The sequence below is a fragment of the Leptonychotes weddellii genome, chromosome 14, assembly GCF_054177405.1.
Source record: "Leptonychotes weddellii isolate Sample4059 chromosome 14, ASM5417740v2, whole genome shotgun sequence".
Lineage (NCBI taxonomy): Eukaryota > Metazoa > Chordata > Mammalia > Carnivora > Phocidae > Leptonychotes > Leptonychotes weddellii.
The window spans coordinates 11,013,122-11,039,904 of NC_138382.1; the positions used below are offsets into that span (position 1 = coordinate 11,013,122).

Below are 26,783 nucleotides of genomic sequence, written 5' to 3' on the forward strand. Positions count from 1 at the left end.
GGAGAAAGGGGAACCCTCCTACACTGTTGGTGGGAATGCAAGCTGGTACAGCCACTCTGGAAAACAGTATGGAGGTTCCTCAGAAAGTTGAAAATAGAGCTGCCTTACAGTTGTTTGAACTGTACCTTGCCTTACAGAAAGTTGAAAATAGAGCAGCAATTGCACTACTGGGTATTCACCACAAAGATACAAATGTAGTGATCTGAAGGGTCACAGGCACCCCAGTGTTTATAGCAGCAATGTCCACAATAGCCAAACTATGGAAAGAACCTACATGTCCATCGACAGATGAATGGATAAAGAAGATGTGGTGTATATATACACAATGGAATATTATGCAGCCATCAAAAAATGAAATCTTGCCATTTGCAACAATGTGGATGGAACTAGAGGGTATTATGCTAAGTGAAATAAGTCAATCAGAGAAAGACAATTATCATATGATCTCACTGATATGTGGAATTTGACAAACAAGGCAGAGGATCATAGGGGAAGGGAGGGAAAATGAAACAAGATGAAACCAGAGAGCGAGACAAACCATAAGAGACTCTTAATCTCAGGAAACAAACTGAGGGTTGCTGGAGTGGTGGGGGGTGGGAGGGATGGGGTGGCTGGTGATGGACATTGGGGAGGGTATGTGCTATGGTGAGCGCTGTGAATTGTGTAAGACTGATGAATCACAGACCTGTACCCCTGAAACAAAGAATACATTATATGTTAAAAAAAAAAAAAGAAATAATGCAGTCAGATGCATTCTTAGAAAAATTCCTCTGGCAGCAGTGTGAAGGGTAGGTAGGGAGGGACATTGGACTGGAGGGAGGAAGAGCAATATGGAAAGTTTTGCCATATTCTAGGAAAGGGATAATGATCTGAAAGGGCAGCTGGGATGGAGGGATATTTAGAAAGCACAGCTGATAGCTTTGGGTAAGAGATTTAAAGTGGGGAGCAAGAGAAGTCAAAAGTGGTCTCCTAACTCTAGGTTGGGAACCCAGGTACATAATGACCAAGATAAAAACAAGTTTTGGGGGACAGCAAAATTGCATTCTTGAATATATTGAGCTTAAAATGCCTGTGGTATATCCATCCCAGTGGGAATGACCAGAGGCCACTGGATATTGAGATGTGGGGCAGAGGAAGGGTGAGTCTGGAGACAGAGATTTGGAAAATATTACCATGAAGGTGATAAGAAGAGAGCAGAGGATGGATCATTGAATACCACCAATATTTAAAAGCTATGAAAGTAAGGCAAATCTTTAGAAAGCAATCACACACAAACACATACAGAAAATAGAGAGATAGGAAGAGAACCTGGAGATCATGGTGCCCTAAACTATGGGAAGAGAGACTTTTAAGAAAGAGGGGGTGCTTATTAGGTCCAAAGCTGCAAAGACGGCAAGTAAAAAAGATAGGCTTTCCTTTTTTTTTTTTTTTTTTAAGATTACTTATTTTAGAAAGAGAGAGAGAGAGCGGGGGTGGGGTGGGGGGAAGGGGCAGAGGGCAAGGGAGAGAGAGAATCTCAAGCAGACTCCACACCTAGTGCAGAGCCCTGGATGTTGGGGCTAGAGCCCAGGACCCCAAGATCATGACCTGAGCCAAAATCAAGAGCTGGACGCTTAACCAACTGAACCATCCAGGCGCCCCAATTGGCTTTCCTTCTTTACAACTCTTTTTATTACAAGGGACCAGCTTATGTATCTATTAGTTTATTATTTATTTCCTTCTCCAGAGTGTAAACCTCAAGAGGCCAGGGAGTTAGTCTACTTTATTCACTGTTGTATTCTGAGAGTTCAGAACAGTGCCTGACACATAATGGGTGCTCAAAAACCATTTGTTAAATGAATGAATGAACCCCAAAGTGTGCATTGGATTTGGCAATTAAGAAGTCTTTGATGATGTTAGTGTGTGCACCTTTAGTAGAGTATGAGAATAAAAGCATGTCTGCAATCTCTTCCCTCAAGGAAAATGCGATCTAATAAGAATGGAGGTGGGATGGGTAAAGGGAGAGCTAGGACAAGTCTACAAATCACTCTATCAAAGAACAAAGTGGTTAAGTGCTATAGAAGCTATGTGCATAAGCCCAGAACATTTCCTTGTCAGCTATGTCACTTTGAGGAGGAAATAGCCTTTGATTCTAGTAGGGAAGGATGGTGGAGATTTGAACAAATGGAGTGTGTGGTAGGCTGAATGATGCCCCCACCCCTCAAAGTTGTGCATGTCTTGATCCTGGGAACCAGTGAAGATGTTACTTTATATGGCAAAGGAGACTTTGCAAATGTGATTAAGCATTTTGAGACAAGGAGGTTATACTGGTTTATCTGGTGGGCTCAATGCAATATAATCACAAGGGTCCTTATAAGGGGGAGACAAAGGGATTCAAAGTAGTCCTAGGACATGTGAAGATGAAAGCATCGGTCGGACCAATGCAAGCAAGGAGCCACAAGTCAAGGAATGTGGACAACCTCCAGAAGCTGAAAAAGGCAAGGAAATGATTCTCCCCTGAAGTTTCAGAAGGAATATAACCTTGCGGACACCTTAATTTTAGACTTCCAGCCTCTAAAATTTTAAGAGAATGATTTTTTTTTTCTTTTGTTTTAAGCCACTAAGTTTGTGGTAATTTCTAAGTAAAAGAAAACTAACACTATTAGCCATTAAAAATACTATTGTAGGTAAACCATCAAGACAAGAAGGTAAAATGGAGTTGAGAAAGCAGGAGTATTTAACATGTTGGCTGTAGTGCAGTGTAGGATTCTCAAACTTTAATGTGCATATGATTCATTTGGGAATCTTGCTTAAATGGTGACTCTGATTCAGTTGGTCTGGGGTGGGACTCCTATTTCTATTTCTTTAGACAGCACTCATTACTACTGTGAGCTATGATTAATCTTGTGCATGTACCCTTGCTCCCTTTTCTCTCCTCCACCATTCGATTTTAGAATATATGATTATATTTTTAGTGTTTCACTTGGTTCTGTTAAATATGCTTACATTTCTATTACTAATATTTGAATTGTCAGTCTTAAATTATATTCCTTATTTTAGGCAAAAGGTACAGATGTTATAATGAGTCAAAAAGCCTACCACCTCTATCTCCATCCTTTCTCCTCTTAATTGCTTTTTGTTGTTATGTTATTTCTACCTTGGAAAGCAGGAAACACTTAAATTCCTTTCTGTTACTCAAAGTCCCATTTTTGTTTTTCTCTTAGTTCTGTTAGATTCTAGTATCAATGCTTACAATTAGTAATTTTGCCAGAATGTACCCAAGCATCTCTTGGTTGGTAGGTTGCATCTTCTCTAGTAGTTTTTCCAAGAGGAACTCATGGGAACAATATTGTCAGAGTTCTAGAATGTTCTAAACTGTTTTTTTTAAGTAGTCGTTATAGTTGAATGACATTGTCTCAATATAAAAATCTGTTGCTCTATCATCTCCTGGTATTGAATGTTACTGTGAGAAGGTCTGTAGACAACTTGATTTTTTAATCTCATGAAAGACTTGATCATTTTTGCCTGGTGGCCCAAAGTAGTCTTTATTTTTCTTTGAGGTTCAGTAACTTTACTAGGATGTTTCTAGGTGTTGAGGATTCTGAATCAGTTTAACCTGGCACAAGGTGGCCCTTTTAATATTTAGATCAAAGTTTCAAAACTTGTTTGATGAAAAAATTCTTAAGTTATGTGTTCTGATCCATTACTTTGCTTTTCTTCTTTGGAGATACCAGTTATGCTTATGTTGGATCTCCATTTTCAGTCTTCTATAAATATAATTTCTCCTTAATCCTAATTAACTCTTTATTTATGTTTCAATTTTATTTCTGTTCACTTTCCTCATTTCTATCCTCTGTGCCCTGCACTAGGTTTTTCACAATGCGTGTTTGATCTTGCACCCTTTCTCAAGTCTGCAATTTTGTGCTGATTTCAGTTTCCCCCTTGACTTCATTCCTGAGTGCTATGCACATTTTATCTCCTCTTGCTGCCTCACCTAGTCTTACCTGAATTTTGGTATTCCAACTTGGAAGTATTACTTCATAGATTAAGTGCTTCACTGAGATTTAATTTTTTTTTAAAGTTCATGGTAAAATATTTATTCATAACATTCATCTGTTCTCTGGAAACATTTTTACAGAGTATTCTTCTGGGCATACATTTTGCCCTTTTGTTATTTTTTTATTAGAATGTATCTATATGCTAATTGTTTTTTTATTATTTATCATCTAGTGAGTTGGGTTACAATGGGCCCAGGATAGCTTTCCAGGCTACTTATTATTCACAACTGGAAGGCTTCTCAGCTCCCACAAAGACAAGCTCCATGCTGCAAACAGGACTTAACTGTATAATTCTATATGTAGTCAACTGCCTCTATTTCTAGGTACAAAGTCAGGATCAGGGTTCACCATCGAACTCACTCTGATTCTTGCACATGCTGTTCCAGGCAAAGGAGAGAACTTTGCACCTTACGGCCTTCCTCATATCTAGGAATTACATTTCGGTGCTTTCTGAGGATTGCTGCTGCTAGTTTGTCTCTCCTCAGCTTTTACTCTTTCCTCCCACAGAGTTCTTGCATTTACAAATATTTTGGAATATTTCCCAGTTTTTACCAAAAATAGAGTTTTCTTGTTTTTTTCCTTCCCTTTTCATTATTGGTTTTTGAAGCTTTCTAGAAGAAGAGACTGATGAATTTGTGTTGCCATGTTTGCACTGGACATCCTGAAGGATTCTGTAGGTAGAAGAGTGTTTTTGATCAGACCTTTTCATTAGTAGTGTTCCTCTAGTTGAAGTATTGAGGATGGACAGGGATACACCAATAAGAAGCAGGGAAGATCCTGTAAGAAGCCACTGCAATTAATCAGGTCAAACGTCCTGAAGGGTCTACTGGTGCTAAGCAAGGAGGAAAAGAAGGGATAGACGTGTGAGATACTGTGGGGCAAAAATGCCCCAAATTAGTAAGAATTTGCTTGAACAAAGGGAGGAAAAATGTGATGGAGATTTCGAGGCTGGAGAACTCCACAGACAGGGGCTGTATGAACATAACTGGGGAACTCAGGTAGAAATCAACTTTTTGGGGAAAGATGACTTTTTTTTTTTTAAATATATGTAGATTTAAAGATAATTTGTTTGAATTTGGGGTGCATAGTGACACCCAAGGGAGCTGTCCAGTAGGCAATTAGGAAAGGGGGCAGGGAGGGAAGAGGGAGCTGGAGATATAACTGGAGGTCATTCGTACAGACATGATATTAAAGCCACGGTATTTTATAATTTTGACAGAGGGCAGAGTTGAGAAGTAAGAATGTCTGATGAAGGAGACAAAGGAGGAGTCAGAAATGTAGAACACTCAGTACCTCTGACACCAAGGAAAGGTAAAAATAAATACGATTACTGTCATTTATTGAAAGCCAATCGCATACTAGGTATTTTACATTTATTATCTCATTTAATACTCATAAAAACCCTGTACAGTGAGTATCTTTATCCCCACTTTGAGGATCAGAAAACAGAGGCTCAGAGAGATGGAGTAACTTGTAGAACCAGGCTTTAAACTGAGGCCTTCTCTCAGGCTAGAAAAGAATTGCAGTAAGAAGGAGATAAAGTCGGGGCGCCTGAGTGGCTCAGTCGGTTGGGCGTCTGCATTAGGCTCAGGTCATGATCCCAGGGTCCTGGGATGGAGCCCCACATCAGGCTCCCTGCTCAGTGGGGAGCCTACTTCTTCCTCTCCCCGTGCCCTTCCCTGCCACGCTTGCTCTCTCTTGCTCTATCTCAAATAAATAAATAAAAATCTTTAAAAAAAAGGAGATAAAGTCAACACTGTCAAAAGTTTCTGAATGTTCAAGAATAATAATAATCACTGGGATTAGAAGAGTATTTGGGGTCTTCAGGAGTACTGAAAGCTGTGTGCGGAAAGTGGACGGGGTCAAATGGGGAATACAAAACTTTGCAGAGTGAGCCAGTGAGCCCAGAAGTCAGAGTAGGTGGACGGTAAGGACAGTTGGGGGAAAGGCAGACCGCCTTTCAGAGCCGGGAGGTTAAGAGGGGAAAAGCAGATGCTTCCTGGAGGGTCTTGGTGGAGAGGGGCCAAGGTTTCCTGTGACAGAGAGCCTGCCTATGTTGAGAGCGGAAGGGAAAGAGCAATCAGAGAGGGAAGTACAAGTATATGGTGGATGAGATCCTGAAGCCCGGAGGCCAGGGAGCAGTCAGCCAGCAAAGAAGAGATGTGAGGCTCAGTGGAGAAACTAATATTCCTGAGGGGGGGAAAAAAGGGAGCCTGGATGAAGCTAAATATTGAAAGTGAAGTAAGAGAGGTTACCACCTGCTGAGAGTAAGCAGGAGTGAGGAGCTGAAGAGAAAGGAGGAACGTGGAGAACGTGCCACAGGCTGAGGCCTTAAGAAGGAGGGGGTCCACGTGAAGTAAGACCTCCCAACTATGACATAGCACCAAAGGCACATATTGCAGGGAACGTTTATTTAGGGACCTGAGATTCAGTGTTTGGGGAAAGATTTTTTTGTTTTGGTTTTATTTTTTTAATACCCTGAGGGTCACTAAATACTTCGGTGGCTTGTAAATGGAGTTGTGGACTCCCTTTGAGAGAGCTGCTAAATAAAAATGTCAGGTGTGTCATCTGACCTTGATAGTTCAAGTATGATCCTGCGTGATGGACTGGGGTGGTGGAGGGGACAGGATTTGCAGACCTTGCAACGTCCGTAGTGGTGCCATGATCGTCTGATCCGTAGGATGATACCACCTATCTCTATATTAGTTGAGAAACATTTCTTTTTGTGGGGGTCTTTGGACCTTTCCGTGTTTTATCTGAGGAATCTTGACTGGATTATATATGCATCCTAGGGATTCTGCTCATTTCCATCAATTTACTTTGTTTGTAGATGTTGCGACGAAATGCGATAGGGTCTCAGTCAATGAAAACCTCACCATCCATTCATTTAAAGACATCACATTCTCTTCCTATTTGAAAACCACAAAGGTGGAAAGGAACTAGCTGAAGGGCCCTGTCACGTGACTGGGTTGCTAGGAGACAGCTTCAGTGGTCCCCCAGAACAGAGCCGCCCACCTACCCCGGTGAGCCTCTCTTAGGGATGTGGCTGCTACATCGAGAAAAACCAAATTAAAGGCTTGAAACATGCACATAAAAAAGTAGATGAGGTCTGTGTATAATTTATTCTTTGCTCTATTTTCTTGCCCTGAATGATAACTATCTCCTTTTGGTAAAAAATAACTTTAGGTAGATTCCCAGGAGAAAGTTAAAAGGAATCAGGAAAAATTGGATTAACTTTAGCTGGAAGAAATTCACACTTGGTTTGTAAGAGACAAAACAGGCACTGAGTGGAAAGAGCCCTTTGCAGGAGGATAGGGTTTTCTTTCTCAGTTTATCTTTAGGAAATAAGATAATAAAACTAATATTTCTTTCATGCTTAGCTTGTGGCAGGCACTGCTTTTAAGTGCTCATGTATTAAATTCTCACGACAAACTATGAGGTGACATTACCCCCATTTTGCAAACAAGGAAACTGAAGCACAGAAACCTGTCCAAGGTAAAGTAGCCAGGAAGGGCCAGAGGCAAGCTTCAAACGAAGGCAGTCTGATTTTAGAGCTGAATTTTTTTCTTTTTTAATTCATAGGAACTTAGAAAATTTTACTGAACTCATGATACAAACAAAGGGAAGTAGGCAAACAGGCTTTTGTGTTCTCTATCATAAAACAACCCACATTGCATGAATGAAGGAAGCCAGAATATTCTCTAATGCCCTATCATTAGGGCCAAAATTGATAAAATGAGATCTAAAATTCACTTATCAGCTTAATCATTTTTTATCTTTATTTTTTGTCAGCCAAGCCATTTGGGCTTGGAGATCGATTGATTGATTGATTTATCTGGTTTTATTATTTAAAAACATTTATAAGTGCATCTAAATTAGGATGCAGTTCAAAAGATACAGTTTGTCGATAAACTTTAAGGAACTTATTGATTGGATACAATGATGTACACCTGTTTGGGCAATATGAGCCCTGTCTGGATATTCCTAGATCCTGTTTATTTGAAGGTTCTGATTTTCATGATTGATAAGATTTTTATTAAGTTTTTAAACTTAATGAAGTTTAAAGTGGGAATGCAAACTGGTGCAGCCACTGTGGAAAACTGTATGGAGGTTCCTCAAAAAATTAAAAATAGAACTACCCTATGATCCAGTAATCACACTATTGGGTATTGACCCAAAGAATACAAAAACACTAATTTGAAAGGATACATGCACCCTAATGCTTATTGTAGCATTATGTACAATGGCCAAATTATGGAAGGAGCTCAAGTGTCCATTGACAGATGAATGGATAAAGAAGATGTGGTATAAATATACGATGGACTCTTATTCAGCCTTAAAAAAAGAATGAAATCTTGCCATTTGCAATGATATGGCAGGAGCTAGAGAGTATCATGCTAAATGAGGTAAGTCAGAGAAAGACAAATACCATAGGATTTCATTCATATGTGGAATTTAAGGATTAATAAGATTTTTAAAAAGTATCCATCTTATTTTATTTTTTGTTATCTTCTTAACTTTAAATTCCTCTGAAAAAGTAATTGGCATACTATTTATTTGTCTTTCTTCAGGCTGTTTATTTGACATCACAGGTTGGCACTCTGAGAGGCATTTCAAATGCTGCCTCTGTAATAAAATTTTCCCGGAAACCGGGGGTCCCCTTGGTTTGCACCTTTTTAGTGTTTTATTTACTTTTTACTATGATGTGTACTTCTACCATATTTTAAGACTTTGAAGACTTGTACAACTTGTACAAGATAATGCCTTGTAGGTGTTCCGGGGATTAACTTCTGATACTAAGACTGACACACAGTGGCCTCTTGAATGAGTTACTAGCCTGGCAGCAGCTTCTTGGTTCAATTCTTAACTGTGTCAGGTTACCCTTTGGGGGTAGGGGTGGGGTAGGTGTGAAGTAGGGGCCCTAAGGACTTTTTTTTGCATTGAAGAGAAAGGGCTTATTTAGTTCCTGTGGGGGCTTGGGGAGGTTACTTATTGGCAGACTTAGCTGCTTCTTACATAAAATGAGGTTAACAATATCTCCCTCCAGGGATTGCTTTGCAGGTTAAATAGAAAAGTAGATGGAAAAACTGCTTTCTTAAATTAAAGCACTGTGCAAATATTTTCAGTATCTTACTATTCCCAACACTGAAGTTGCCAGATTAATAATAATTTAATAAATCTATCCAGTCATAATGCCATCGGCAGGCAGACGCTCCTTGATGGAGAACAATTATCAGCCAGACTATTACTACAGTTTCTACTGTGGTCAATGTGAGTGATCAGGCGTCATTGAATTTTTTAAAAGGAATACTTACTACGTAGTAAAACAGGAATTCTCAGAATTAAGTGCTGACACTCCCTAAATTACCCAGGGCTTAGGCGCATGTCAGAATCGCTGCAGGGCTTGGGGAGTGGTCCTCTGATAGAGCTTGGGGAATCAATCAAATGCTACCTTCTACTGAGGTTTTCTCTTCAGACATTCCCTTAGGTGAGCGGAAGCTTGTAGGTGCTGATATAAACAAGAAGAGGTCCGTTTGTTACAACTCAGCAAGAGGCTGAGTTTAGATAGAAATGATCTCTTTGAAATGTAAGCATGGGCGATGGTTTTGTAGGAATGTAAACTGAGATACTGGGTGTTTTCCATATAATCTATAACCACATTCAATTAGGAAAGTGCCTCTGGCCCTTCCCCAGGCTGCCTGGTGTAACAGAACATCACTCCTGTGCATGACACTTGCTGCAACCTGCTGCGGGGTTCCTGCACCTTCTCTGGCCCGTCAGAGGTGACCTGAGGCTCTGTGGGGACTGACTTCTCTCAACCTTGTTCCCTGCCTGGAGTAAAAGCTGAACTCTTTCTCCCCTGGGTCCCTACATTTCCTAGACACTGAATCTAGCGGTGGGAGGAGGTGGTGATTAAACTTTGTTTTGTTTTTCTCCAATTTATTGGGTCTGTGTTTTCCGTGTAAGGTCTCATTCACTTTGAAAAACAGTTCGTTTCATTTCAGAGTTAGGGTGCAAGACTTTCATGGACCAACACTCCACCAAAACCTTACAAAGTCTGCTTGTCTATGTGATGATATTTGCCAAGAGTTTCTACAGGAAATATTGCTACTATTTCTTTGTGTCCTAATAACATATGCAAGCAAAAAGGACAAATGAAATTATATGGCTTATGATTAATAACATTGTGGAGCACTATGCTATTTCCTTCCTTTTGCCAACCTAGCTAAATGGATGAGTCCTCTTTATTGTGCCCTTTCTGCAATAAAAGAAGCCAATACTTCACAAAGTCTCCCATTAACATGTTAAAAAAATTTTTTATAAAAGTGTTCCTGTGTTATGCACAATATGCAAAACTGAGAAACGTTATCAACTTAAGACAGAGGGAATAAAAGAAAAAAAATTTCTACTGGGTTATCCTGCTTGCTTGTGATATGACAAAAATGAATTCATTTACATGGATGAGTAAGTAAAATATCTGCATCTTCCATATTGTGATTTTTAGCAGGATTATATAGAAATGTACACTCTGGAGTTCTGGCAAATTTTCTGGAATTACTGCATTGATGATTTCCTATCTTCTGTTCTCTCTTCCTTTGTCTTTAACTCATTCTGTCTCTTTCGTTGAGAACCAGGTAATCTATTTTGTACTTCATTTTTACTAAGGTTATACATGCACAGATTTTAGAGTCATCTATTCCAACAAGATTTGTTATAAAATCACAAATCTCATCATCCCAGGCCTCTTTACCCAGAGGCAAGCACTTCCCTTCTTGTAGCTGATTCTTTTGGTCCTCCACCGTAGCTAGTCTTTGAAGAACGAGATATCTCCCAGCATTCACACTGAATCTGGGCTGCTCTTGCAAAGGCATGTGCCCATGGAATGCAGCAGAAATGACACGATGCCGATTCCAGGCTTGACTGAGTCTTAGGAAGACGGTCTGGTAGCTCCTGCTTTTGCCTGCTGTGTTGGGTGCACAAGGTGTCCCCGAGTCTGGTCCTCCAGGGATTGCCAACACTTCCCTCTTGTGCTATAGCGCCCACTTCCCATATTCCACGTCTCCTCTTTCGGTTGTTGTTGTTTTTGGTTTCCTCTTTCATTTTGGGGGTGCATACCCTCCAGCAATTTCCAAAGAAATAGTTCATGGGTAGTAAACGTTTGGATAACTCCTGTCCGACAATGTCTATTCTACCTTCGCAAGTGGCTGGTAGATTACGCAGGGAATTCTAGATTGCAAATAAATGTTCTTCAGAATTCTTAAGGCGTTGCACAATCGATTTCTACATTGTTGTTTAGAAGTCTAAAGCATTCTGGCTCCTTTGCATGAGACCTGTTTTTCTCTTTGGAAGCTCACAGGAGAATTTTATATATATGTACATATATGTATATATGTGTATCTATATATGTATGTATGTGTGTATATATGTATTATGTATGTATATGTTTTATATATGTACATATAAAATTATATATATTTATAATACCATATAATATTCTGTAATATAATTTATGAACTATATAAATATTATATTAAAATATATTAAATATAATTTATAAATATAATATTTATAATATATTAAACTATATGTAATATAATATATATGTATTTGGTTTCCCATGTTCTGCAATATTACAATACAACTTGATAGGGGTTTATTTTCACCATTGTTCTGGGCATTCAATGGGACCTTATAATCTAGAAATGTGTGTTCCAGAGTTCTGGGACATTTTCTGGAATTATTGCATTGATGATTATATAATCATCATATATATTTTCATATACATATTCACATATATTCTTAGATATTCACATATATTCTTAGATATTCACATATATTCACAGATATATACACATATACATATATAAGATGCCTACCATATGTCAAGCATTTTTCTAGGTGTTAGGATACAAAGACAAGGAAGACGTAATCCTTTTGCTCCAGAAACTTCCTATGGAAGGTGGGTCTGTAATCAGGATGATCACACTTCCCAGTTTACCTGGATATTCTTGGTTTATTCTAGTTTTTCTGGCATAATTATTAATACTGCTCACTTTCATGGCCAAGAAAGTCTCAGTTTGGAGATAAATTATCTGATAACCATTCCACAGACTTGTTGCAAAGATTAGATGATAAAATTTATGTGAAAATGCTTTGCGAATTGTAAAATGTACAAATAACAGGATGAAAAGATTTAAGTTCTTTTATTTCATTCTCCTACTGAGCCAAAAATGTCTACAATTGCTCTCTACCTTGCTCTCTGTTACTGCTCTAAGATCTACTTGGATTTGTAAGAAAATAAACTTGCCAGAAAATTAATTTCATTTTAAGGCAGCTTAGCACGTTCTCAACCAGTTTCAAGATGAAACTCCTGTTTGTGGATTGTTTTAGATCCTTACATGTATGCTTGAGGTTTATTTATTGGTTGCTTGTTGTTTGCAGATTTATGGGTCCTTTCGAATTTAACATTTTCTGATTCTGTTGCATTTTGGACATAGGGACATGCCAGTTCCCTAGGAATTTTTAAAGCCTCTTCGAGAAGGAAAAGGTATAAAAATACTAGTTGTTAGGTGTTTACCATAAAGAAGGCAGAGTGCCTGCCCTCAACGAGCTCCCAGTGTCAATGTCTCGGGTGTCCCTTATGTCCCTCCACATGACAGGGCTGTGATTTTCTTTTGCACAGGGAAGGGAACTGAGGCACATATATAGAGGTTAAGTAACCTAGTTAATAAATACCACAGCCAGGAAAGCGCTAGGATCTAAGTATATATCTAATCTGATTCTAAAGCCTGTTGATCATTCCTTCATGAGTTTAACAATAGTTTTTTTTTTTTTTTTTTAGTTTTTGAATACTGATGACGTGCGAGGCGCTGTGTTGGTGTGTTCATGGCGGTGAGTAAAACAGAGCTGGTCTTTGTTCTCATATCTAGCTTGGCATCATCATCATCAGTCAGACCATCATTTATTAAACAGATCTTTCCAGGTACTGGGTTCTATGCTTTACTTCCATTATCAATGAAAATGGTGACAACAGCTGTAAGAGAGAGATTATAATCCTTTGGGTTTTAGAGATTAGGAAACCGAGCTTCAATGAGGGGAAGCTGTTTGATCAACAGGGAAGAGTGATGCCTGGGGCTACCTGGCCTTTATGGAATCATTTTTTCTAAGGAATAGACTTTAGTCTTGGGAGAAAATGGTAAGAATGTAATTTCCTTGGGGCGCCTGGGTGGCTCAGTCGTTAAGCGTCTGCCTTCGGCTCAGGTCATGATCCCGGGGTCCTGGGATCGAGCCCCGCATCGGGCTCCCTGCTCGGCGGGGAGCCTGCTTCTCCCTCTCCCACTCCCCCTGCTTGTGTTCCCTGTCTCGCTGTGTTTCTCTCTGTCAAATAAATAAATAAAATCTTTAAAAAAAAAGAATGTAATTTCCTTTAAAATTTTTGGCAGATAGACTCAAGTACAGACTATGAAAATTGAAAAAGGTAATAGTGATTATAATAATACATAATCATTGTGTAGTAAAAAATATTAATAAGCTATATATTTAGGTCTACCTGAACTAAACCTTATGAGTATGGCTTGGGTGAATGTCTGGACCCTAATTAGTAATCATTCGACCTAGTTTCTATTTTTTGCCTCCGGAATGAAGAATTTATTCCTGATACACAGATTTTGAGGCATTTGCATTTGAGGCAAATCTGACACATTTTGACCCTCAGTACTTCTTTTCATACAACTTCAGAGAAGTATATATATTTTTAGTTGCTTTTGGCTTACTGGCATTCTCCTTCTCTACTTCGTGGCTACAGAATCTTTTGAGGGGTGGGGGAGGGGACCCATAATTCTGTGACTTGGGTGGAGCTGATCCCACCTCCCATTTCATGGTTACAGGCATTCTCCCATGGCCTTTGCCACAGGGATGAATTCGGGGATGGGCACTGATCTAAGGCAAGCATCTGCAAGTCCTCCCTGGGTCCCTTCTGCTCTAATTACCCGGAATTTAACGGGGATTTACTTAGTTGGTTGGGTATGAGCCTCGCACTGCTGATGGCCATTCTATGCAACAGGTAAACAGACTCATGTCTGAGAGATGGAGGACAGACCCTGATAACATCATTTGAGCCCTGGATCCCACTTTGCCTGAACTCAGTTTACCCTTCAACTTCCATGTCATGTAAACCCACAAACCCATCTTATTTATTTTTGCTTGAGCTCATTTGAATTGTGTTTCTGTGACTTGTCACCAAAAAGCTTCCTGGTTGAAACCCTATTCCACTGGTGGTCTAATCTTTAAAAATAAAACAAAGGTCAGATCACACTGATTCTTGCCATCACATTTGGAGAAATTGTGGGCATTCTGGTTTTGTCACTAAGATATTGTGTGGGCAGCCAAGGTCATCTGGCAGCTAAGTGCTCAGAGAGTTTTAAGTAAGCAGATGTCTTGATCTATAAAGGGTTTGGGGGGCCCATGCCAGGACTCTACCTGCTTCTGGTCAATCTGCTCTGTGACATCTAAGTTAAAGATTTGACAAAAGGGGGCAAAATGAGCCATCAGGAAACAGGTGCCCATGGGGAAGCCTGACTGACAAGTCAAAGGACAGAAGGAAGACCAAACGTGGCCTCACACAGAGAAGGATTGAACACTTTGGAAAGAATCTTCATTGTAAAAATTACCTCGTGACTTTTGTCTCTAACTGATATATTTCACTGCTCTCCCTTGTGTACCTCCCCCCCATGCCCTTTTAAGCTTAAAATATAGTGACCATGCCACACATTTTGACCTTGTCAATCTCTTTGGATAAAATTTCATCTACTTCCATTTGTGTAATATTTAATAACTATGGTAACTTTGCATCTCATATAAGTGATGAAAGTGTCAACATGAATGTCTCTCTCTCTCTTTTTTTTTTTTGGCCATATTAAGGCTATCTAAACAATTCTAGGTTAAAAAAATATTATTAAAAGGAAAGCAATAAAAAAAAAGGGAAAGCAATCATGCATATGTTGTTTTAAGCTGCCTACACACAAGAAAGAGGGATGGGACAGATTGAACATTTAATTAGAAATAATTTTTTATCCTCAAAGCAAGGCCATAATTAATTCCCATTAAATCTATTCATTAATCATCTGAGATCAAGCAAGGCAGCTTCTCAGTAAACACTTCTGGATGCTAGTTGCTTTTGCGATCTACCGGGTACATAGAATTATTGGACATATACTACTTCAGAATAATGCCACAATTTTGTTTTACTAGGATTAATTAAGTCATTTAAAAACTAAGATGAGTTATTTAGCAAGACTAATTGCCTTTTGATGTCAGGGCTAGTTTGTGATAATAATTGATTTTCTGGTTAATAGAGTCAGAGGGGCATGCACTCAGAAGTAGTTTCAAAACATTAAAATATATTGGTTTTTTTTTTTTATATTTTATCCACTTCCATTTCAAGTCTAGTTGTTTGTAAAGGTATAATTTTAAGGGAAAATGGTTCAGAACATAGTGGTTTTCATTGTTTTGTACAATCTAATCAACAGCATTCTTGAGAATGTTCTAAAGTTAGAACATACTGGCTCTTTGTTTGGCATTTCATTTTTTCAAACTCCTTCCCTCATAGTTTCAAGAAAATTACAGATGTGTACCTTAAAAAGAAGTTGTCGCCCTCCACTTACAAGTATCATAAGTAATTAATTAGTTTATTAATTATCGATAGGATTAATTTTGTCTGAAGAGTCGAAACATAAAAAAAAAAGGGAAGAACTAGATAATTTTCTCTGAAATGACTGTGTAAGTTCATAGGGAAATTGGATTTCATACAAATTGCTTCGTATTAGTCCTGCATTCAAATATCTCCTGCTTAGATTCCCCAGTGAGATTTCTAATCATTTCTTATAGTGATCAGCTATTATCCACGACTATCTGATTTATACAGACACTTTATATATTAAATACTGCCTGCACCTAGTCCAGTACTTTGATTACATATGTACCTGGCTTTCACAGCTAATTCCATAAGATGCTTTCTCCTTTTTTGTCATTTTGACATGACATGAAAGGTTTTCTTGGTGACAGTATGTTTCCTGCTCAGCTCCAAAATATATGATAGCACAGCTATCCTAATTTTTCCTTAAAACCTTAAAAAAAAACCCATGAAAGTCCATACTTCATTCAGATTTTCTTAGTTTTAAACCTAATACTCTTCCTTTTTTTCTGCTTGAGGATCCCATCCAGGAAGCCACATTACATGTGGTCATTATGCCTCCTTAGGCTCCTCTAGCCTATGACAATTTCTCAAACTACCCTTGTTTTTGATGACCTTGGCAGTTTTGAGGAGGAACATAGAGTTTTGCAGGCCCTTGGAGCTTTTAAAAAATGCTTTCCAGAAAAAAGAAGTAAGCAATAAATGTCTTTTCCTGTGCCACAGAAGAACGTCTTTACCAGTGCAGGTTAAACCCAAAGAAAAAGAATGTCTTGCTTATGGAGGATAGCAATCGCCAGCCACATACTCTACTTTAGTACATGCATAGAAATGAAAGGGTACACACCCACATGATTTGACTTCTGAGGTGCACAAGAGAGGACTTAAAAATTGGAAGTAATTATATCCACAGAGAGGGTCAAGGGACCCTGCTATGAGCAGATGTTTTCTGGCTTTATGAGCCTGGAGCAGGGGGCGCTGAAGCAAGGGGCATGAGCACGTTGGCTAGGAAAAGGTGACTCAGAGCAGGTTGGTAAACACTGGATCGTTTACGAAGGTAAGTCTGGGGTTGTTTCCAGTGAAGCCTCTGGTTGCTATGACTTGGGCAGGGCCAGGCTGAGAAGGAGGCAGACAGAAGGGAACTAGGTGACTTCCCTAGATTTTTTAGTACTTTTTCCCCTAGAACCACTCAAAGTGTCTGCATCCAAAAATATTCACGGCACCAGGCCTCCTCTGAGTAGGGAAGCCTGATTTAGCAATAAAAATACAAGACTCCCAGTTAAGGTTGAATTTCAGATAAATAATAAACAGCTTTTTCAGTATAAGTATGTCCCAGGCAATGTTTGGGACATGCTTATGCTAAAAATGTATTTGTTGTTTATCTGAATAGTCAACATCCTGCATTTTCTCTGCATTTTCCTTGGGTCCCCTTGGGTATGTGTGGCGGGGGAGAGGAGAGGGCAGAAAAGGAGAAGCGTTGTAGGTTGGACAGTTTCTAGCCTCAGACCACCACTCTCAGAGAGCAGTTACCTTAACATGAAAGACAGATGTGATATTGTGTATTCTCAAAAGCTACCCCAGGTCAGCCTTTGAAGAACCTGTGAGCCTCTAAGACCTCTGGAACGACATTCTTTTTATCTCCTTCTTTCTTCATTTTTGAACAGATACCCAATAAGTCTGTGTCCTATAAACATTATTCTTTAATATATACAGATACTGAAGAAAATTGAACCCAATGGGATCAGAAACAAGGGGTCAGCAAAGGTAGAATTTCCCTATGGCCACCTGGTTCCTAACACATCCTTTTTTTTTCCTCTTTGCGGGGCTCTGGATTTATGGACCAGAGTTTAGTCTCACGGCTTTCTCCCCCTCCTCCTGTCTAATTTCTAGTTTTTTCAGATGATGGCAAGAATAAAAACTTGACTATAAAAAGTCCCTCATGCATGGGATAATTGAAAACTAAGTATAATTGTAAAAGTTAAGTGTTAAACCACGTTACGTGCCCTGGCATAATTTTAAAAAATACATAAGCATAATTTGACAAACTAAAGAATTTGAAACTGATAGAAGTATGCTCTTGGCCTCCAAGAAAGTCAGCAAAAGGATTAAGCTTGACATCCTTCACACATCAACTGGGTCAAAATCAGAGAGCATTTAAAAGCCTTTGCAAAATAGAGATGACACATCATAATCTTTTAATGGCAGAAATTCCCATTAGCATCAACTGTTGCATAAATAATATTCGTTATAGTGATTAGAAATGTTAATTTCTTAGAGCAATCATAATTTCCTTTAATCTACTATGGCAGTGTTTTTAAACCCCAGGTTATGACCCATTAGTGGGTCATGAAATCAATTTAGTGGGATATAATCAGCATTAAAGAGAATAGAATAGAATAGAAAATATCCAATTTCATTGCATACAATGTAAATATAATTTCATGTGCTTTAATTTCAGCTTTCTAAAAACATAAGTATAACTACTTGGTTACAATATAAAATGTATTTCATATGGTCTGTCATGCAGTCAGGACACAATTACCCTATATTATAACAAATAAATTCTATGATCTAAAGATGAAACACAAATTTAAGTCACAAATTGGTGAAAACAGAAGAAAATATTTACAGTAGAAGATATTGTGATGGCTTCTATGTGTTTAACCAAATAACGGGGCCACTTCTCCATTTGCTGAGTTCTGGTTCAAGGTGATAAATGTGGAGTTCTACTTCTTATTATCAAAGCAATTAGGGATGCCTTGGTGGTTTACGTAAGTGAGGGCTATGGGGGCAGCCTCTCTCTACTACTTCCTGGTCAGCTTATCTTGGGCATGTAACTGAATTGTTCTGTGTCTCGATTTCCTTACTGATAAGATGAGCCTTGTAATGAACTGGTCATCAAATTTGTAAAGATTAAATGAATTTGTACACAGAATGTATCTAACACAGCGTTTGGCACTTAGCAAGTCTTCAGTAAGTGTTAGTTAGTGGCTTTATTACTTTTTCTTATATTCGTGTAAGAATAGCCAGCTTTAGAGAATTTCTTGCCTCAAACTTTTAATTTTCTCTCTGACAATCGGAGAACGGAGGCCAAAGTGCGCCTTGTGGTTCCTCCCACGCATGGTCCCATGCATGCACTCTTCTTCATGTCTTTGTCAGTTCACTGGAATGAAATGCTTCAGAGCAAAGGTTCTCAACCTGGGACACATGATACACCTTGCAGCATTGTGAATTTCTGAGATGTGATTGGCATTTTGAACGAATGTGCAAATACACCCTTGGGGGATACATGGAGGGGATCAATGGCTGCCAGCGTCAGGGGGGCCCATATGGGGTGCAGTAAAGAGTTAGATGGGCCTAGATCTAAGTTCAGGCTTATTAATTAGCACGGTAACCCTGAGTAAGTTACTTAAATCTTGTAGCTCCACTTACCTGTCTGTAGAATGGGTACACAATACAGTTGCTGTAATAATTAATGTTTATAGTATTTGTACAAAGCTTAGCATCAGGCATAATGGCTGCCACAGAATGGGTATTCAAGGAAGTATTAATAGTGGAAAAAGGGTAGGGAGACTGGAAAATAGAACACAATGGTTGCTATTCTGAATTTCAATTTTGGAATGTTAAGTCTATCACTGAATCATTAAGTAATCATTCATTCAGTAATCCACTCCTTCATTTATTCAACAAAAATTGACTGAATGCTGCCATGTGTAAGGGATTATGTGAGGTGCTGAGGTGTGTCTTATCCACGAATGGAAAAGACACATTCTCCGTCCTCACAGAGCTTACGATCCAGGAAGGCTTGCCAACAGGCAGTCACCAACCTTGTGATAAATGGGGCAGCAGGTAAAGTATGGGGCTCGGGAGAACGAGGGTGGCATCTCGAACTCAGAACCACATTCAACAAGATTTGTGGTTTGGTTTCATCTTATAGTTCTAGTTTTCAGTTCAGTGCTTAAAAGAGATAACTTCCTTTTGTTTATTTAATGCTGAATGTTATGGGTCAAATGTATAGACCTATTAAGGGACATTAAGGGCAGAATTTGATCTGTGGAGCCCAGAGGAAACTGCTCTTCTCTTGAATATGGCTCCAAGGATGAGCACATGTAGTGAGACCTCTTGACAGCAAGGGGACTAGAGAACAGGACAAACATCCACCTTCAAGGAAAATCTTGAAGCATTTCTATTTTTGCCTGGACTTCAAGGAAACTTAGAGCTAAATTTAATGTTCCATTACAACAAGTATAGTAGCCTATTTTTTTGTTTGTTTATTTCTTCCTCCTTTCCTCTCAATGATTTTGATTTTCCATTTTTAATGCATTATGATATCTCTATATCTATCTATCATCTATGCCATATTAAATGGTTTTTGAAAGTAGACAGGGTAATAATTATTAAATAACTTCAGTAACTTAGTGTCTTACATATTACATTAGCCTTTTACTTTGTATATTTTTATGACTCAATGGACATGACCAAATTGTAATATATTTAAACTTTATGAAATTGAGTCATACTTTGACAGCTCTATCTATCATAGAAGAATTTCATAGCAGGAACAATGTCTTCCAGGAGAAGTCCTTATGTTATTAATAATTGGATGTCACAGTATCATTTGGGATTATATCTACTGTTAGGAGACAAAGTTGCTGTGTTAACCCATTTAAATTATTTTTGCACTCTCTCGACACAGAAAAACTCTTTTACCTTTGAGCAAAGCTGTCAGGATAGCTAAATCAATGTCCTGGTGTCCTTCTGATCCCATCCGAAATACCGTAATCTGCAATTTGAGACAAGGTGACCATTAGCAATGCATGTTTTTCCCCAAGAGAAATTCAAAGAGACCATATCTGAACACAGACTATCTTAATATCTACAAGGTAGATTCTTCACCACAGGGAAAGCAGACAGAGCCAGAATTCGGCTAGAGGGTTCTGCAGTTCATTAAGAGGAAGATGTCTCATAGCCTCCTAACAGAGACCACCTCACATAATTGCATTGATTATGTTTACAATGACGAGAAACAATGAAGGAAAATGTCCTCTTCTATCATTTCAGTTTGAAAATTAAAACTTGCTGGATTTACAAAAAATGTGTAAGCTGTGATGTAAACTGTGAGTTGAGAAATTGTTTAAAAGTAGCTAGTTTAGTATGCCCTTCAGTAAGTGGTCCTACTACGTCTGTCTGTGTATGTGTGTGTGCGCATGTGTGTGTGTGTGTGCATGCGTACGATAAAACCATCACCACACTTACTCCTCAGCAATATTTATGAAGGGTTTCGACATTGTGATGGCTCTAGATCCTTCAGTCCTCTCACTAACCTTGAACCCCCTTGAGCCCTCTTACACTGCTGGTGGGAATGCAAGCTGGTGCAGCCACTCTGGAACGCAGTATGGAGGTTCCTCAAAACGTTGCAAATAGAGCTACCATATGACCCAACAATTGCACTACTGGGTATTTACCCAAAGGATACAAACACAGTGATCCAAAGGGGCACGTGCACCCCAATGTTTATAGCAGCAATATCCATAATAGCCAAACTATTGAAAGAGCCCAGATGTCCATCGACAGATGAATGGATAAAGAAGATGTGGTATATATATATATATATATATATATATATATACAATGGAATATTATGCAGCCATCAAAAAGAATGAAATCTTGCCATTTGCAACTGTGACTAGAACTAGAGGGTATTATGCTCAGCGAAATATGTCAGTCACAGAAAGGCAATTATCATATAATTTCACTCATATGTGGAATTTAAGAAACAAAACAGATGAACATAAGGGAAGGGAAGGAAAAATGAAATAAGAGGAAAACAGAGAGGGAGACAAACCATAAGAGATGTTGAACTCTAGGGAACAAACTGAGGGTTGCTGGAGGGGAGGTCGGTGGGGGGATGGGATATCTGGGTGATGGGCATTAAGGAGGACACATGATAGAATGAGCACTGGGTGTTATATACAACTGATGAATCTCTAAATTCTACCTCTGAAACTGATAATACACTATATGCTAATAAAATTGAATTTAAATAAAAAAAAAATAACCTTGAACTCCCTTGAAAATAACTTAGCAATTATTTCCAGGTTGTAAGAAGGGGAAAGCAGATAATACAATAACATCTTTTCCTTTTGGTAATCCAGGGGAGAAAAGTATTCTCCGGGGATGGATAACAGGAAGGAGAGTAAAGATAGAGCAAAGAAGGATTAATAATAATGTGGAACAATAACAAAGATCTCTTCTCCAAGTCAGAGGGAAGCCAAAAGGTTATTTGAATATCTACACGGAATTACTATTTTTTTCAGCTGCTTTAGGCTTCAGGTTTCTCTAGCTGTAAAATGAGAAAATAATAGTGCTTGCCTGTTTCCAACTACCTAGGAAGTAAACTTTATAGCATTTGCTAATGTATAATTCTAAGTTTTGCCAGTATGAGGGAGAGAATAGACAGACTCAGAGACTGTTAAACTATCAGTTGCCTTAGAAATCTAGTCCACTACCCAAAGTAACTTGCTTAAGGTCACAAAATGAGTTAGTTAGGAGAGTTGTGATTAGAACTCAAGAGCTCTCATGTTCTTGTCTTGTGCCTTAAACACAGGGACGAAGAGAGGGGAAGAAAGATCATACAAACATCTGATTTGTGAGCTGCTTAATTCTTTCGTATCCTGATTGTTTACGTCCTGAGGTCAGAATGTCCAATGAGTATAAAGCAGAGACTGTAGACTGAAATGCCTTCGTAGGCATTTGAACTTAAAAACATGAAAAATAGAGAGAGCCAAACAAAATCTATCTACACACTGTGTTTGGCTCATGGGCCAAAGTTGTGGTCTCTGGTAAGGACCATTGGGTGGAGGCGTGCCCCAGCTCCGTTAGATTTGCACTGAAATCTGCTTCTGCGTGGCTATAGGTTTGGCTGAAGGGCCAACAGAACATCCTCCCAAATGGCTATTGATGCCGCCACAAAATCTACTTGGAAGAAGAGAGGCATCTCTTCGCGGTTCTGAACTCAGGAACAGGTGCGTGAATTGGAAAGACAATCTGAGGTCCACAGGATTAAGAACCAGGGAGCAGAAGTGGAACTTGGCCAACCCTACAGATTAACTCTGAGCAGGCCAGCTATAGTCTGAAAGGTATCATTGTGTCCTTAGCTGGGAGCAAGCCGAGGAGAATCAGGATAATATGTGAGCTCATTGTTTTAGAAGAATTTAAAACTTAGGCATCAGAGTTCCTTAAACACGGGACCTACTTGTTCTGTAGATGCCTTCGTTTTATTGCCTAATTAGAGAACACATTTCTTATGCAAATTTTTCTGAGGCAGGAAATAGAAAAATTTACCCTGAAATATAACATTATCAAGCCTTCCTAGGAAGAGATTTGAGGAGGGGGGAAGGAAGGTGTATAGTGTAGGGTTTCTAAAGGATTTGGGACAAGAGGCAGTGGAGACATAGATCTGTGTTTATTTTTTTTTAAGATTTATTTATTTATTTGAGAGAGAGAGGGAAGGGGCCGACGGGGAGGGAGAGAGAGAATCTCAAGCAGATTCAACGCTGAGTGCAGAGCTGGACACGGGGCTCGATCCAACGACCCTAAGATCAGGACCTGAGCCAAAATCGAGTTGGATGTTTAATGGATGGAACCACCCAGGAGCCACCCAGGCGCCCCCCTGTGTTTTTATTTGTCAAGGAGCCTGAAGTGGAATTGTATGCCAGGGCTTCATAGTTTTTCTGGGAAACTGATGTGGAGGGAAAGGCTGTCCATCTGTCCATGCCTCTATTCAAGATGAGAAGGAAGTACTAAGAAGAGGCTGGAGGATCCAAAACCAAAATTTATCTCATAATTTTGCCTTGAGCTGACCTGAGATACCTATTCCCATCACTACTCTAAAACTTTTTTATTTGAAATTTAAAACATTTTAAAATCTCAGTTACACCATGTATATAGCTAACCTCAGGGGGAAAAAGGTCAAATAAAATAAAATCAGAGCCATTCTACCAATCCCAAGTTTGGCAGAGATGCAGAAAATCAGGTATTCTTAAATATTCTTTGTGGGGCTGTGAATCAAAAGAATAGTTTTGGAGTGTGATAGGTTGATAAAAAATTCATTGGTATTGATGTATGATTCTTTAACAACACTAATATTTTATTTAGGGTCTTTACAACTATGTTTGGAAATGAGGTTGGTACATGTCATCAATCTTGCCTCATTTTAGTATTAGAGTTGCACTAACTTTTCAGTATGAATTGGAAAGTCTTTTTTTCTTTACTTATGCCCCAGAACAGTTTATATAACAAAAGAATAGATCCCTGATCACCTTTATAAATTTTCCAGCAATTATTGATCAATTTAGATTTTCTGCCTTTCCCTGAGTCAGTTTCATGTATTTTCCTGTGTAATCAAATATTTCATCTAGATTTTCAAGTTCATGGGTACACAGTTATATGCAGAATTTGCTCTCTCTCTTTTTTTTTTTAAGATTTTATTTATTTATTTGACAGAGAGAGAGAGAGACAGCGAGAGAGGGAACACAAGCAGGGGGCGTGGGAGGAGAAGCAGGCTTCCCGCTGAGCAGAGAGCCCGATGTGGGGCTCGATCCCAGGACCCCGGGATCATGACCTGAGCCAAAGGCAGATGCTTAACAACTAAGCCACCCAGCTGCCCCCAGAATTCTCTTATTATTTTAAAAATCTCCTTTATGTCTAGAATTATATGGATTTTTTTATTCTTTATTTTTAACTTAATCAAAATCATGATCATTTCAAAGAACCAGGTTTTCATTTTCTTGATCAATATTATTATTTATAATTTGATTATTTTCTGCTTTTATCATTATCCATTCATTTCTTCTGTTTTTGCTTCCTTAGCCATTCTTTTTCTAGAATTTTAAGTTGATGTGGTGGTCACGTTATTTTTATTCTTTCTTGTTTCCTAATAAATGCATTTAAGATTATGTATCTCACATGTTTTTATATGCATTATGTCATTTTCTTTCATTTTAAAATTGTTGTTAATATTAGAATGTGTGTGGTATTTGTAACATTTTGTAAACATGCTATTTTGCTTTAAAAAAAGCGTGTCTATTTGCTGGGTCCAGAGTTTTAGGTACAGATTACACGTACTTTTTATTCAAATACTCTACATATTTACTTATTTCTGAGAGGCATGTTAAAATCTCCTATTATGAGTACACACTTCACAGTTATTCCTTCAAAGTAAATAGTCTTCGCTTTGCATGTTTTGAAGCTTTAAAAAAATGTATAGAGGTTCATGACAATCTGTTCTTGGTGGGTTGCAGTTTTTATCAACATAAAATCTCTCCCCTTCCTATTTAATGTTGTTGCTTTGTATTATATTTTATATTAATATTTATAGTAATATAATTAATTAATATAATTATAATTAATATAATATTGATATTTATATTTTAATTGCCATATATACTCTTATGGGGGATTAGAATGTGTCTGATATATTATTCTATCTGTGCATTTGTGGGGGTTTTTTGGTCACTTTTTGGTGGTCATTTTGTTTTAGCTGTATCTTATAAACAGCAAGGTAGATTTTTTTTTTTTTAACTGAATCAGAATATCTTTCTCTTAAAGGTAAAAAAGAATCCAGCTAGGTTTAATATGATTACTGATTTCTTTCATCTTTTTTTCCATCTTATTTTATGTTTTCTATTTTCTAGACTTTATCATTTCCCTTTTACCTTTCTTTTCCTTTAAAAATATATTTCCTCGGATAATATATGCACATGGCAAAAAAAAAAAAAAATCCCAACAGCATCAAGAAATATGTGGTGAAAATGAAGGGTATCATTTCTCTCCCCAGTTTTCCAGCACCTCTCAACAAAGACAAGCAGTATGACAGGTTTTGGAGATGTTCTACACATAAATAAACAGAAAGGCACACATCTCTCCCTTTTAACATGAGTGGTAGTGAGCTTTACACATTATTATGCTTCACTTTTTTTCCTTGACCATCTATCCTGGAGACCATTCCACTTAGCCGTGAAGAGTGCTTGCTTCATTGTTTGCTGACTGCCAAATGTTTCATTATATGCATGGACTATGATTTATTTAACCAGTCTTCTACTAATGAACATTGGGGTGGCTCCCTATCTTTGGTCATGATAAACACCATTGCAGGGAATGCACATGGAATGCACATGGCTGAGTCTATCTGTAGAACACTCCTATTTCCTGCCTTTGTTTATTCTGATCCTGTATGGTAATTGAAATAATTTTTAACTTCACAGTATATATATTTTTCTCCTAAAATAATTTGCAAGCTCTAATTTTTGTTTTTGTTTTTGTAAGTAGCCTCCGCACCCAGCATGGAGCCCAATGCAGGGCTTGAACTCATGACCCTGAGATTAACACCTGAGCTGAGGTCAAGAGTCAGATGCTTAACCAACTAAGCCACCCAGGTGCCCTTGCAAATTCTGGTTTCTATACCTGCTTTTAATATTCCAGAAACTACTCAAAATTTCTTGTCTCCTAGCATGGTATCTTTTTTCATCTTCTTCTGTGCTAAGCATTGATAGGGATTTGTTTCAAAAATATATATATTTTTTGTTATTTTTGCCTTTTTTTGTATTTGAGGGGCAGGAAGGGAGAGACGCACATACAGTCATTCTATCAAATCTCATCAATGTAGCCTTTAATAGAAAAAAAATTTTAATTATGTAGAAGTTAGTTATTTTGATTGATTTTGTAAATAAAGCTTGATTTTCCTTTATCATAAAATTGGTATTTTCAACATGTACCCTAAAAGTAACTCTTGGATTTGTTTGACATGGTTGCTTATTTTGTCAAAACGCTATGAAATATAGGAAGATTAAATGTTCTTCAAGATTTGGGGATGCCTGGGTGGCTCAGTTGGTTAAACGTCTGCCTTTGGCTCAGGTCATGATCCCAGGGTTCTGGGATCGAGCCCCACATCGGGATCCCTGCTTGGTGGGGAGCCTGCTTCTCCCTCTCCCACTCCCCCTTCTTGTGTTCCCTCTCTCGCTATGTCTCTTTATCTGTCAAATAAATAAATAAATCTT

At 38.4% G+C, this 26,783-nt stretch overlaps 1 protein-coding gene across 6 annotated transcripts in view; it reads right to left on the reverse strand.

The window, feature by feature from the left end:
- The window catches only part of TRPM3 (transient receptor potential cation channel subfamily M member 3), a 535,004-nt gene that overhangs the window by 105,042 nt on the left and 403,179 nt on the right, over positions 1-26,783 (reverse strand). For all 6 annotated transcript variants that reach the window (XM_081802839.1, XM_081802841.1, XM_081802838.1 and 3 more), the window contains one exon: positions 20,437-20,509. In XM_081802839.1, coding sequence (XP_081658965.1) covers positions 20,437-20,509 — 73 coding nt within the window. The remainder of the gene's footprint in view (positions 1-20,436; positions 20,510-26,783) is intronic.